This window comes from Myzus persicae, unplaced genomic scaffold, assembly GCF_001856785.1.
Source record: "Myzus persicae strain clone G006 unplaced genomic scaffold, MPER_G0061.0, whole genome shotgun sequence".
Lineage (NCBI taxonomy): Eukaryota > Metazoa > Arthropoda > Insecta > Hemiptera > Aphididae > Myzus > Myzus persicae.
In genome coordinates, this window is record NW_019100858.1 from 56,185 (window position 1) to 71,063 (window position 14,879).

A 14,879-nucleotide genomic window follows, 5' to 3' on the forward strand; every position below is an offset into this window, starting at 1 on the left:
AAAATATCCTGCAATATAATATGCAATGAAATGCATATAAAATTTAGAATCCACCTATCGGTATAAAAAAATATAAATACCTCTGTCCACGGGTATTATTTGCAATAATATCGATTATTACAATACCGTACATCAATATTATGACGTATCATGTTTTCACAATCTTAGTTCACTGCAATGTTTGCATAATATTGTATTATAATTAGGGCCAGTTCTTGTGATTTATTACACATGGGAAAAATTGTTGACGCCACTATAATGATTAGACCATTCTCCAAAAAAGGCCAAAACCCTATAGGGCTATTGGATATTTATACTAAAAACTATAGTATCAAAAGTAATAGGTAATAATAAATTAAATTCATTTGTTCATTGACGCAATATTATTATATGAAATCTAGTTTGCATGTAATTTTCACTAAAAATAGTGGTTTATAATTGTATAGATATTTTCAATTCGTGTGCTCCCGTGTATATAGAAAACCGAAAATCATCACCACCAACAAAATCATTTGATGATGTTTCTCGAAGTGTTATTGTGGCAATGTTAATAGTGCAGTTATTAGGTTTAGAACCTATTTCTAAATACCCACTAGTCGTGTGGACATGAACGTATTATGCTCGTGTCTGGAAACAGTGGAAACACGAAAATCGTTCGTGGGAATAAAGGGAGTATGCCTAAATATTTAACCGTCGGGGTTACCCATACCTATATATTATCACGTGAAGCTACACATATGGGACGTACTGCTCACATGCGTGTGCCGAGCATACGCGTTTATACGAAAAAGGTACAATGAATAATCAAGTTAATTATCAAGTGTACCTATATTATGCGTACGAGAAAATAATGATACGCGTGATCTCGGGCATTATAAAATTATAGTATGCGATCCGGCCGCCGTCGATCTGCTGGCGTGCGACGCCGGTCCTCGAGAGCTCGTCCGCCGCTCTCGTCCGTCCGCACACATCTATCATCCGCGATCGTCCGCGCTCGCGTGTTTGCGGGAGTTTGTGTCTGCGTTTGTGTTCGTGTGGATCAGACGAGTGCGATCGCGATAATGTCATCTGAACGGTTGTATACTTAATTCATGTCCACACCGTCGTGGTAGTCGATCCATCGATACATTATTTATAATAAGTAACCGAAAACCGGGTATCATATTCACGCATCATCGACATAGGTAATAGCCGATCGTCGTTTTACAAATATTATCGTCCCCCGTTAACCGAATCCTACCTCCGCAGTTGCAGGCCGGACTGAGAGTCGCCAACACAAGCACCTCAACACAATACGTAGAAAGTTTTTTAAATCGTACGTAAAATTGAAAATCATTTTTTATTTTTTATTTTTTTTACATAATTTGTTTGATTTTTTTTCATGAAATTATACGCTCGCAGTAAAATAAATAATCCGTTGTGTAGCTCACATGTTGCTATAAAGTACGTTAACGATAATCGGTATAGGTTAGGTTATGTCGATCCGTATAAAATATATAATAATATACGGTCTAACCTCGATAACTCGAAACAAGCGAGTTTTTAAGTTGTGACTGTGGTAAATAACTCGAAAAATACATACCGTGTTGAATTTATATTTATTCCCCTTGAGATTCGAGTCAACCGAGAATCAACTGTATTATTATAGGGATCTATATCGATAGCTTAAAATATATTTGTCGTATAGCCCAGTGACTCGTGACAGTCGGTGGTCGCGCGAAACGCGAGAGTGAATGTTTCGAGAGCTCTTTTATTTAGGACACTATAACACCGTCCATGATCCATTAGGCATGTCCTCGGGTACGTCTATAAACCCACTCACACATAATATATAGGTATACACCATAGGTATAGCATACATGTATTCAGATATACCTAGGTACTATATTGTAGGATATAATACCTATATCGTCTATGCGTTATGATAATGTTAACTCATAAGTTAAACAAATAATTGATTATTTTTCCATGCACGAAATCACAGGTAATTCCCATAAAAGTTTTCGAAATCCAAGCATTATTATTTATCAATGTTTTTGAATTAATACTTTTTCTTTTCAGGCTTATAAAATAATAATAGTGAAACATTTTTCTCAAAAAAAAAGTAAACATTATAATCATCAATATTTTGTTGGTATTTTTATTTAAGCTCAACAAGAAAAAGTCATAATTCAAAACATTAATAAATAATAAAGCTTGGATTTTGAAAACTTATGAGGAAATTGCTAGTAATTTGGAAAAAAAATTTGTATAACTTAAAAGGTTATATCGTCATGATTGCGATGGTTACGAATGATGCATATACATATACATTGTACAACTGCATTTACACTAACAAAATAAACATGAGTATAATATAAAATAATCAAATGATTAATATATTGCATCTAAATTTGTTGACTTTTTTTAGTAACTACGTATTTGTGTCTACTTAAATGGTCCTGGTCGGACTAGCATAATAACATATAGACTGTATTTTAAACACACTTAAAGTAAACCCATTAGTTTTTAAGTTTTAAAACAATCAAATTTATGTTTTTTTTTCAAATAATTAGTTTTGTTCAGATGTGATTTAAATGACCACAGTTTTTTTCAAGTTAATGGTCGACGTTCGCGTTTACTTGTCTTCAATAAAATTGTATTACGTAAACAATAGGAATATAGATTAAGATTATTGACATAATTTTAATCAACTTACTATTAAAATTTAATTTTCGAATAATTATATTTTTTACTTATTTTTAGACAATTATAATTGTTTTCCTGTACTGTTTAATAATATAAGTATATCCGATAACCTAATAAGTTTACTCTAGTTGTCATTTATGCATAATAAATAATCATTGTATTTCAGTATTTGTGTTGCCCTGCCGGATAATTAATCACCTTGTGGAGAACAATATAAATTTATTTTTTATTTTAAGAATTACAAAATGTCAAGGTATTTTAATTCAACGCGATAATTATATTATTAATTATTTTGAAATGAAATGAAATACATTTATACTATATTATATTATAATACACTATACCTATTTCATTTTCCCAAGTACAAATTTGTTTTATACATCATAAACCTAATTTTTGGCCCAGTCTCACCTATCTTATTTACTTTATGTGAATAATGTCATACACGAGATGACCATATTGTATACATATATAGGTAACCAGATTGGTATATTTAAAACCACAAACAATTACGGCATGTCGCAAGTAATACTTATGTAATTATATATATATTTGTGTTTCACACTTAATATTTAACAGCTAAGTACCTATTTCAAAATAATTCCCTACTTAGATATTATGTAGCTACTATTGATATTTAATACCAACTATTGTAGTTCAGTTGTAAGACAAAGTATCCACGTATGTCTCAAAAACTATTATCGACAAACACGTATACTCCTATATTTATAACAATCACTTATTTGTTGCATTTATTATTATTATTATTTATTTACATTATTGTAGGTAAATCAAAAGCAAGGTTGTTAGTGTTGCAAATGATAAAAATAAAATGAAATAACAAAAACACAATGGCATATTAATTTAAATACGATACAAAATATAAGATATGTAATAAAGAATGAATAAAAATTATTAATGGATAATAACATAGGTAGTTTAAAAAATATTTTAATATAACCCTGCTATGTGGATGCATTTTATGAGCCGAATAATATCTATATGATATATTTTATATTTTGGTCAAAAGGTTACTCGTGTTATTATTTACAGATATAGTATAATAATGAGTACAATATTATCACCAAACACAATTAATTTCGTTGGGTCGACTCAAAGTATGACTCATCTTTAAGTCTAAATATTTTAATAACGAATTATATATTTTATTTGAACTGATTAATATGTTCATCTTATTGGGTTCTAATATTTTTATCACTAAATATGAATTATTATATTATATATACTTCTTCGAATTTGTATTTTATTTTACCACTGTGTTATGTAATACATAAGCTTTCAAATTTATTTGTTAAAAATACAGATTGTATATACTTAATCAATGTAAATAATAATAATGATAACGGAATATTATTTTATACTTATAACTTATTAGTTATAACTTTCCGATGTATGTAAAAAAAATGCATTAATTAATTGCTCTAGCCTAAGCCTAGTTTTCAAATATTATATACAATAACTATTTTATTTTATTTTAATTGACTAGACTATTATATACTTAATAAAATTGTATAGGAGTAAATAAAAAAGAATTGATTGTCAAAAGCAATGTACCTATAGACTCTAACTACTTATTAAACTGTGCTTAATTTGACAGTTTAAATCCATTGACTAGCTCCATAACTACCAAGTATGAAGCATTCAAGGCCTATTCGTTCATTTATACCGGTTGATATTTACTATGGCAATTTACTGTTTACATAAATTATTTAAATACACTGCATCTCAACAACAATACATTTGGGCGTGGACAGTTTAAGTAACTATTTTAACTTTTAAATGATTTGGAGAAATTCAATAAGTACCATTATTTTATGCAGACTGTGGATCAATTAGTTAATTTTCCTATTTTAACAGGATAATTATTATTTCATTTCAATACAAAAAAAAGAAATTACAGTGGAAAAATATTTTTATTTATTTATGAAAATGACCAAAATTAAAAAAAATAATGATGAATAATTGTTTGTAATTTAACTAATAGTTAATATTAAAATATTCATAAATTATAACACAGGAAAGAAACGTATAATAGTGTAGTATAGGACTTAGTTTTTAATTGGTTTACGTTATAATGCTTTATTCTATTATATAGTACACGTACGTTGTACATTGTACAATGTACATTGTATAATGTACTTAGGTATAAACCTATTATATTTTCGTATAGTTTGGGTACAAATTATTTGAAATTTTTAAAGAATTTAAAATCAATCGAATTACAACTATTATTGAACCTTAATCTTTTATCATTTATTTAAGTAGGTACACATTCAAATTCATGATTGTATCAACTTCCTATTACGTATTATGGATATATACATCATCAATAAAGTCATTAATGATTCATATGGTATATCACGCTTATCTACACCATAAAAAGTATAAAAATACCGTGTTATTATCGGCAGAATTAATTATTCAAATGGATTTTAAACGTCAATATACTATGTAGTTTGTTGAAACACTAATTGCAGCATTTAGGTACTTATGTGTAACAACCAAATTTGTAGGGCAGTTTAATAAATAATTCGTTGTATAAACATTATATTGCTGTATTATAATAGCAGTAGACAGTAATCTACCATAACTATATTACATAATATTTAACTTCAACTATTTTAAACACAGTTTCTGACTATACTAAAGGGTGCTCGTAGTAAACATCTCAACTCGATATGCATAATACTCGTATGTGGATAAATACAGGTTTTTTATGACACTATATATATATACACAATTTATATTTTGTGGTACCAAGTACCAACCACAGGGTCATCACTTATTAGCCGACAAAATATGCTTCAACAAAACTAATATAATGTTAGGTATACTATTACGATAAAATGTGTTTGGTGAAATATGATACTATATAGACCTTTGTGAGTACTAAATAGGTATATCTACTTAAAGTGATTATATGGATATGAAATTTTTTTCATATTAAACTGTCTTCCTATTAGATTAAAATTTTAAAACGATATTTGTGAGTCGTGACTAAAATAATTACAACTAAGAGAGCTAAAGATTATATTAAGAAGGCATACAAAAACATCAGTATAATGACATCGTAATTGCAGCAATCTTAATGACATATCACATATATACTACATACATATGAGTATAATATGACTATTTATACTTTTGTAATCACAAAAAAATATAGATAAATATTAAATGTGGAAAGATATATAAGAACGTGATATTATATAAAACATAAAATACAGCGCTAAATCGCGGTGTGTCTCATTTTAAGTGTGTCTCGATCTTAGTGTAGGTACTTCAGTTTACAGGAAAATCGCTGTTGATGTACCACGCTTTTTGAACTAATTCGACGGAGATAGGAAATCCATCTGTGGCGAACGCAGTTCAAACTACTTTCTAAACTTAATTTTGTTCTTAAGAACAATCTCTGAAATTTTCATCAAAATTTATGGAGTAGTTTTTGAATTTATAGGTGATAGACATCGGCTTACACTGCCTTTTATTGAAAATTTGAATAACAAACAATAAAATAACATGTAAACTAAATACTATTTTCTTCATTAAAAAAAATCAATAGAATCGCATGGCGAGTCGGCTATTCTAAATAATTTTTTTTAACGTGGATATGTTTTTAGGCTGGGTACAACTTTTTTTCCTAACCTAATTTTGCAAGGCCGGTTATCATGGCGCTTTGTTTACTACTATAGAGACGCAAATCAACAGTAAAAACAAATCAAAAACAATTTTAATTAATTCCAAACAAAATATAGGATGTTACTATAGATAATACTATAGATAATTTTCTACTGCATACTACAGACAAAAACATATTTATGATTCATCAATTTTCTTTTCGGCGGAAAAAATAGCTATTAGCATAATGCTACTTATAAATTATAATACATACAAATGACATTTTCTATACTATTTTAAAATGTCATTTCTTCAACCAATAGCAGCTCTATGTATAAACAAAAAAATTATTCGATGTTCGTGAGCCTAAACGAAATTAATGTGTGAAATGTGAGCTGTCCTATAGTAACCCTTAGGGGTTGAAAGAAGCTCAAAACACTATCCGAGTGTCAAGAAATCTAGATTAATATAATTAACTAACATTCATAGAGTAAAGATCGTTAAAAAAAATTATTAAATGGGACAGTTCAGAAGTTAAAATTGCATGTATTTTACTGAAGTCTAAAAAAAACATATTGTTTTACTTCTCCCGATAACTAAATTTCAATCCGAGGTCACTGGATAGAAATATTTCGTGTTACAATTTAAAAGAGAAGCACACTGCTATATATCATATTTTCAGCTATTAATGTTGTTTACTAGTTTCTATATACCGGTTAGAAACTTGTCGATTCGTGTTATACGTCATAGAATACATGTTTATTTAAATTAATTTAATACGTATTTAATTTTTATATATTATCCATCGAAGATATGGATAAAAAACAATACGCTAAATATATGAGGTCGTACGATGAGTCACGATTGTTTTAATGTTTTTCCATATTATATCCAGAATGTCCCCATTAAAACTGTGAGATTTGTTTCATTATCTCCTTCCGAAATTACAGGGCGAACTGGCTATGTAACGACTGAAATATTATAGGTCTTATTCAATGTATCAATCGATCGGAGATATTGCGCAAAAGACAGGGATCAGGTATAATTTGCATTGGTTGAACGACTTAAATGTATAATGATAAATAAAAAATGTTCAATATTTTCGATGTTCGATGATGGTAATGTACTAATGTGTATAAAATATTGTTGTATTCCAGTAGTCTCGCTAAGCCGATACCTATCATAGGTATGACTTGTGAATACTGACCCGGTTATAATGTATCCTAATTCCTAATATAGTAAAATGTCTTTAAATACAAAAAATACATTTGATTTCATAAATTAATTAATTAATCATTTTAATTCATAATTGTCTTTACAATTAAACTTCCTGCCAATAATCAACTAAATGTCGACAAATGTTTGGTTTTACAAATCATCTTATTTATCATTACCTATGCTCTCAATGAATATTGTCTTAAATGAAAACCTTAAAGAAAAAATGTTGCACTCTTCAATGTTTTGTGCAATATAAGAAATGCATAAATGCATATATTATTGCTTAGCATAATACTACCTATATAGAATGCAGCATTGGAGCATATTGCATATTATTCATTAGTTGTTTTCTCGTTAATATGGTATGCAGGTAAGTAATTGAGGTAGTTAACGAAATAGTAAATTCCGATAACATACCAAATCCATAATTTTTTTTGCTCTTAATGCGATTATACTAGATTGATAAAAGTATAATAAAACATCATTCATTGCATTGAAGCAAATCATGTAACCTTGACATATTTAATCGATAAAAATTAATATTTTAAACATAATCAGGATTAAGCCATTGCTCAGCTACTGAGATAATAACATTAATTTTTAAAAAAACTTATAATATTGCAATAAACAAACCTACGGGGAAAGAAATTTCAAATACTAGTACCTATATAGATTCTCGACTCATCGAATTCTCGAGCAACCCTTCCCCCCACCCACCGAAAATTTGTTCTCTATTTGGCTTTGCATATTATATTATCTCCATGTTTTCTTTATTAAACGATTGTTCGCTACAGTATGGACTAATACCTAAATTCCTACATATCTCTTGCGTGTACCATTTATACCTATATGTACCTAGACATAATTATTATATTTATATACATAAAAATTCAACTATTGCCATAACTGCGTGCATATTTGTTGGGGTAAATATTAATCAACGAGCAACGCGCATAATATATCCCTCTACGCCCGAGGATAATGTTTTTAGTTTTTTTTCATTAAGAAAGAAGCCGAAGCAACTTCAATACATATAGCCATTACCTGCCTGTATATGTATATTACACATATCAAATATGATTAAGTGCCTTAACGTCAATTATAACTAAATTAATAGGTACATGTCCAGTACATTATATTATATAATAAAAAGTTTGGATATATTTGATTACAAACTTGTATAAACGATTGAGCGTTGAAATAATTGTTGGTGGATGTGAGGTCTGGACAAAGAGTGATTCGGTAAGGGTTGGAAGAATAATATATGTGAAGACAGTTTTGAATTCCAAGTATATACCTCTACATTGATACCACCATGATACCACGGTACCATCGTACCAATGTAGGTACAAGCATTTTAAGAGTATATAGTGTCTAAGACCTAACCGTTACTGTAAATGTAAACTTGTAAATTATAACTTTTCCAATTTGTGATTAGTAAATTTGTTATGATTTAAAACCACCTTTTTTTTTTTTTTTTTTTTCGGTTTAATCGACGACCGGGAGGGAACCACTTTCGCATTACTTCCTCCCGGGATTTAAAACCACCTGAAATATGTATCCGTGTACTTTTATATACTACTAAAAAAATTAAGTGGAAAGTCTTAACTTTTTTCTTTCAATAGATATACTTTATTAAAAAAAACAAAGCCTACCTATTCACGAATCCCTCAAAATGACAACCAAAAAAAAAAAATACCACCGTATTATTTACGATTATATAAATAACTTAATAACCTAATCTAAACTTTTGGTAATTAAGCGGTCATTAAAAAAAAACCGCATAGTCTGCAGTTCATGCATTGTTGTATATTATAAACGCTAATCAATCGATTGCTTTGTTATAGACTACGCGAGTATCGTCGTCGTCATCGGCGTCATCATGACGATATACGTGCCGAAACTCAAATCGTTCAAAACGTTCCGTTGCGCGGTGACGGTGGAGCCCATGCTGTTCTTGTACTTCGTGGCCACCGTCCTGTCCAACAACGTGGGCACGAACATGCTATTACACAAAGGATGTAACCCGAACGCGACCACGGCACCGAACCTACACGTGTCGCCAGAATGTCTTCTGGAGAACGTCGCGCAGCACGGTGTCTCGTCCATCAACGTGTGGAAACACATGATCCAGGAACTGCTGTCGCTGGTGTTCATCATGTTCGCGGGCCCCTGGAGCGACTCTCACGGCCGCCGGCGCCGGCCGCTGATGTTCGTGCCGGTGATCGGACAGATGACCTGCGACGCGTTCAACCTACTGGCCACCCTGTTCTGGCCCCTGTCGCCCACCGTCACCGGCATCACGCAGTCTCTAATCGTGTCCGTCACCGGGTCACAGCACTGCTTCTTCATCGGCATGTTCGCATACCTGGCCGACATCACCGACATGTCCAACCGGACCATGCGCATTGGGTTCGCGTCAGCCGTTCTGCCGCTGGCCGCCACCTTGGGCGCACTGTCCGGTGGTTACCTGAACGTGAGACTCGGGTTCGCCTCCGTGTTTGCCTTAAACATGGGCCTGAACGCTGTCGCCCTGTGCCTGGGCCTGCTGTTCATTTACGACACGTCCGAACCGTACAAGTCGACCGGTTCGTTGTACAAGAACACGTTTGATCCAAATATCGCCGTCCAGAGCGTCAAGACCGTGTTCGTCAGGCGCGACAACCACAAGCGCTTTATACTCTTGCTGATGATCGTCGCCTCGCCGCTGACCGGCGGTCCTTTTGTGGGTGAGATACAGAGATATTGATATTATGTAACCTAACCGACCCTGCAGTATGTCTAAGACTGTATCGCTTTAACGTTGCAACAGCGCTGTTGCTTTTACACTGCTTGTGAACCTATTTATACTAAATTGGAGAATTGGTATTAAGCTTTAATCATTCAGTTATACACTGTTACACCATAATTACACCCAAATACTATTTATTATTATTTCTCCAAATATGTGGATCATTTTTTCACTCACAAAAACCTATTTGAGTCATGGCCCCTAAAAACTCCATCATCAAACATATAGGCATGTGTTAGTTATAGATTTACGAGCATAGCTCTTATTTAAGTTCCACCTTTATCCATTTTTATGCCGTAAAATATTTTAGGATTTTTCAACTCATTGTAATTTAATGTGTGCTAAAATTTTTAATGACAATTATTCAATATGCAGAAAATGATATTATAGTCTGTTTCTCAAAACGACGTTGCTGAGGGGAGACCCTGGTAAATGGTAATACGAACTAAAGATAGTGTTTCTGGCAGCGTTAGCTACAGATTGAAGGAAAATAATAAATGGAACAGTGTATATGTGCCTATTTAATTTTGTAAGATATGAATTATTCATTTAAATAGTATTTCTTTTTATTCATTCACAGGTGAAATAGGTCTAATGTATTTGTATTTGAGAAAGCAGTTTGGCTTCAAAGAAATTGATTTTAGTTTATTCAATGCGTACTCAATGGGAATCATGCTATTTGGTAAGATTTTCATAGTTTTTTTTTTGATAAAGATGTAATATTAAAATGAAATACATTTTAGGATCACTGTTTTCCCTTGGAATTTTGAGTCGATACCTCAAAATGAACGATGCAATGATCGGTCTGATTGCTACTTTCTTCGATATTGCAACTGCTGTCGGATTCCTATTAGTTACTAAACTGCAATATATATTATTTGGTAAGTAAACATATTTTAATTACTGCAAACTCCCCCCCCCCCCACACACACACCACACACACAAACACAATTTTTGGCCTCGGTACAGTAAAAACAATTGTTCCCTTGTTATAATATTTCATTTACCTTTTTTACATAAAAATATTTGATAAATCAATTTTAGGACCTCAGACATTGTATACTAGACAAAGTTATATGATTTATATTTGATACTTTCTACTGAAGATATGATTAATACCTATTTATTTATCTTGGATATAAACTAGGTATTCATTTTTATGATAGAATAATTTATTTTTAATTAAAACATACACTTATTAGTATTATATTAATACGAATTACAAGCACTATCAGCCTATAACAGTCTTGTAAAAAAAATGCAAATAATTCCACTTGATTAAATTTTGAAGTACACTACTATATAGGTATTGACTGAATATTTTTCCTATATTTTTTTTTCTATGCAAATTTATGCTTCTAGCTGTTACTGGTGGAGTACAAAATATTCTCAAAGAAAGAAGTACTTCTAAAAATAGATTTTTTTCATACATTTCGTCGTTTAAAAGTTATAATAGAACGTATTTTCAGTTTCCGTTTGAAAAATAATGAATGGTAATAAATATTATGGTATACCTATATATTATTTTCTAACAATAAACGAATACTAATTATTGCAACTTAGTATTTACAATTTAGTATTTACCATAGTTAAATATATATATAATATATATTCAGCCATACTTTTTATTAAATTATCCAGTATACACACTGCAGTACTAGTGTATACTACACAATAATAGTCCAACTTTTAGACTCAATGACATACATTTACTTAATGTGTAAATGTTGTCTCTTACCTACAACCACTATAACTATATTATAGTATACACGAACAGATACCTACGATTTATTTTGTATGGAAAATAATATAAATATTTCTTTTAATATTAAATTAGGCATTTTTAGATTTTTTATTTACGTATTTTTTTTCATAGTAATGCACAGTTAATTATAAATTCATATTTTTCTTTTAAAATTAAATAATATATTAATACTAGAAGTGACGGTAAAAATATTGCTTATAGTTATTATTAATTATATTGTAGGTACCTACTTAATTTTACAATATTGCGGTTTACTATAAAATCAATATTTATACCTACCTACTTATTACTGATATTGAGTACCTACCTACTTGAATAAACGTAATGCAAATTATAAAATAATTAATCTGTTTATTTTTTTAATGTAGTACCTCCGTTAGAACTGTTTCGTGGTGCGGCATTAGCTCTCTGTGGTGCCATAGCTTCAAAATGCGTGGAATCTCATGAACTAGGTAAGTAATTAATTTATAACTAGTATCTAACGAAATCTCGACTTACTTCTCAAGAACCAATGTTTAAAATCGTTTAACATTATTATAGGGTTTTATTTTCTAGGATTATTTAAAACACATTCTAGATTCCTTATGTATTTAGTAACTTATTTACTTACCTACATATGTTTTTGTGTTTATATAATAGGATCTATGAACGCTGTGAGAATGGCCATGGATAACTTATCGAAAAGTGCAATCCTACCGTTGTATAATATAGTGTACAACAAAACACTGGAATCTCAGCCAAGTGCCTTTTTCATCATCAGCATATGTTTAACCATTCCGTTAATCGGATGTTTTGCGTAAGTTTTTTATAATGACACAATAACATAATACCTATTTGTTATTATTGTCGCTCAAATTTGAAAAATATAACAAGTCATATTCTTGGATTTTAGCATTACTTATTACTTGACCAGAAATCAAGTGACACCGGCGGTTAAACCAACCCAGAAAAATAATTTGGAAGATACATCAAATGATCTCAATTCTAATACTACTACTAATACCAATGAGATGAAATCCGACAATGTTGAAGGACTTGTACACATGTAAATTATTTATTTTATTTATAAGAGTATTAAGACGTACCTATAACATAAAAACATCCTAAGTTGTTTGATCACCTGTGGTAAAAAATAGTTAACAAGGCATACATTTCTTAAATATTTGCATTGCATTAAAAAAAAAAATATATATTATTAAATGTGAATATTACATTGAATAGACATTGTATTAATAATTTTGTCCAATGATGTTTGAACTATTTTTAATGAACTATTTAGTACATCTATACTATAAAAATTGTATTTATTTTTCGTATTTGTATAACTGCAGGCATATTTATAAATATGTGTAAGTGATTATCTCCTGCAGTCTTATTGTTGTTCGTTTTATTTTCTGTTGAGTTTTTACATTTTTAATTCAATCTTAAAATGTGTTTTTTTTATTTGTAGTATAGAGTTTTATATTTAAATTGATAAGAATATAAGATATTTATTTATGATTAATTATCATACCCATAGTACCATAAGAATACCTAGTATGTACATTTTCAATAATATTGTCGTGGAACTTTGTAATTTGTCAATAGATTGACACTTAAAATTTTGTGGTGAAAAAATCTACAAAACACTATCATTATTCTTTTTTAAAATCTTACTGGTTTGTGATAAAAATATTTATTTAACATTGTATTTTTCAAATTGAGATGAAAATTATTTGTTCATTGTTCAATTTGATTCAAGAATAATGATAATTGATGTTAATATACAATATTACGAGAATCAGTAGGAATTTAAATCTTACATTTAAAAAGAAGTTGTATGATTATGAGTAAATAATGTTAATTTTAAGTATTGTACATTTAACTATCAAAGTTAGTTTCATGTAAAAAATATATATAAATAGCTCAATTTTTGTCCTTGCCACACAGTATACTTATATTTAACTGTTAATCACAAAATGATCTATTATTTCTAAAAAAAATAAAGTCATCAATTATAATATAAAAGTTAGGAAGTCACTGCTTCCAAACATAATATTACGTACAAAAAAAGTGACTCATTCAAAATAAACTCAATATTTGCGTCAACACTCAACCTGCACAGGAAACCTATCTAATACATGAGTTTCTTTCCTACAATGAATTATTTTAAATTAAAACATATCAATAATATATTATATTATTATTGCATGAAGCTAATACTGCTTATTTCATTAGAACATTTAGACAAACAAAATACACATCAGATACATGGGTTAACGCTCCCCCAAATGAAATCATAGATTTAAAAAAAATATCATCTGTAATATAAATATTTATAGACAGAAAACTTTCCAGCAGGAGTCCATAATTCTCTTGAAACAAGAGTACCACGAGTATAATAGGTTGTACGTATATAGGCAAGTCATAGAAGTCTACTTCATAGGAACTTCAAAAAATAAAATATGTTTTTAAACAATAAATATTATAGATTATATTGAATGATATACTTGTATTACTATACTATTACTACAGAATTATTGCATCTTCATTTAGTAAACTACCATACTTTTTATTGCTAGAATGGTTTTTTAGAAGATTATAATGATACAATTTGAAATAAATAATAATGTAATGAGCAAACTACAGCTAAAAATTAATGAAAAAGCATTGCATATTATACTTGAAGATATAGTAAATAGAAGTAAATAAAAAACAATTTATACCAGAATCAAAGTTGATCCCGTCTTTGTTTATTTTTTTCTGCCACAACAGCCGCATTTCATCATCTTTGAGGAA

General features: G+C 29.9%; 1 protein-coding gene across 2 annotated transcripts; it reads left to right on the top strand.

Annotated features, from left to right (window-relative positions):
• The first annotated feature begins 941 nt into the window (after positions 1–941).
• Positions 942–14,011, top strand: LOC111026485 (proton-coupled folate transporter-like). Of its 2 annotated transcripts, XM_022304583.1 has the most exons (7): positions 942–1,315; positions 9,393–10,274; positions 10,917–11,018; positions 11,080–11,217; positions 12,470–12,553; positions 12,741–12,897; positions 12,994–13,150. In XM_022304583.1, exons 2-7 carry the CDS (start codon positions 9,428–9,430, stop codon positions 13,148–13,150), a joined length of 1,485 nt encoding a protein of 494 aa, XP_022160275.1. In that variant the 5' UTR covers positions 942–1,315; positions 9,393–9,427. The 2 variants fall into 2 exon arrangements, with proteins under 2 accessions (XP_022160275.1, XP_022160276.1); XM_022304584.1 differs by lacking the exon at positions 942–1,315 and having other exon boundaries at positions 9,428–10,274; positions 12,994–14,011.
• The last annotated feature ends 868 nt before the right edge of the window (positions 14,012–14,879 follow it).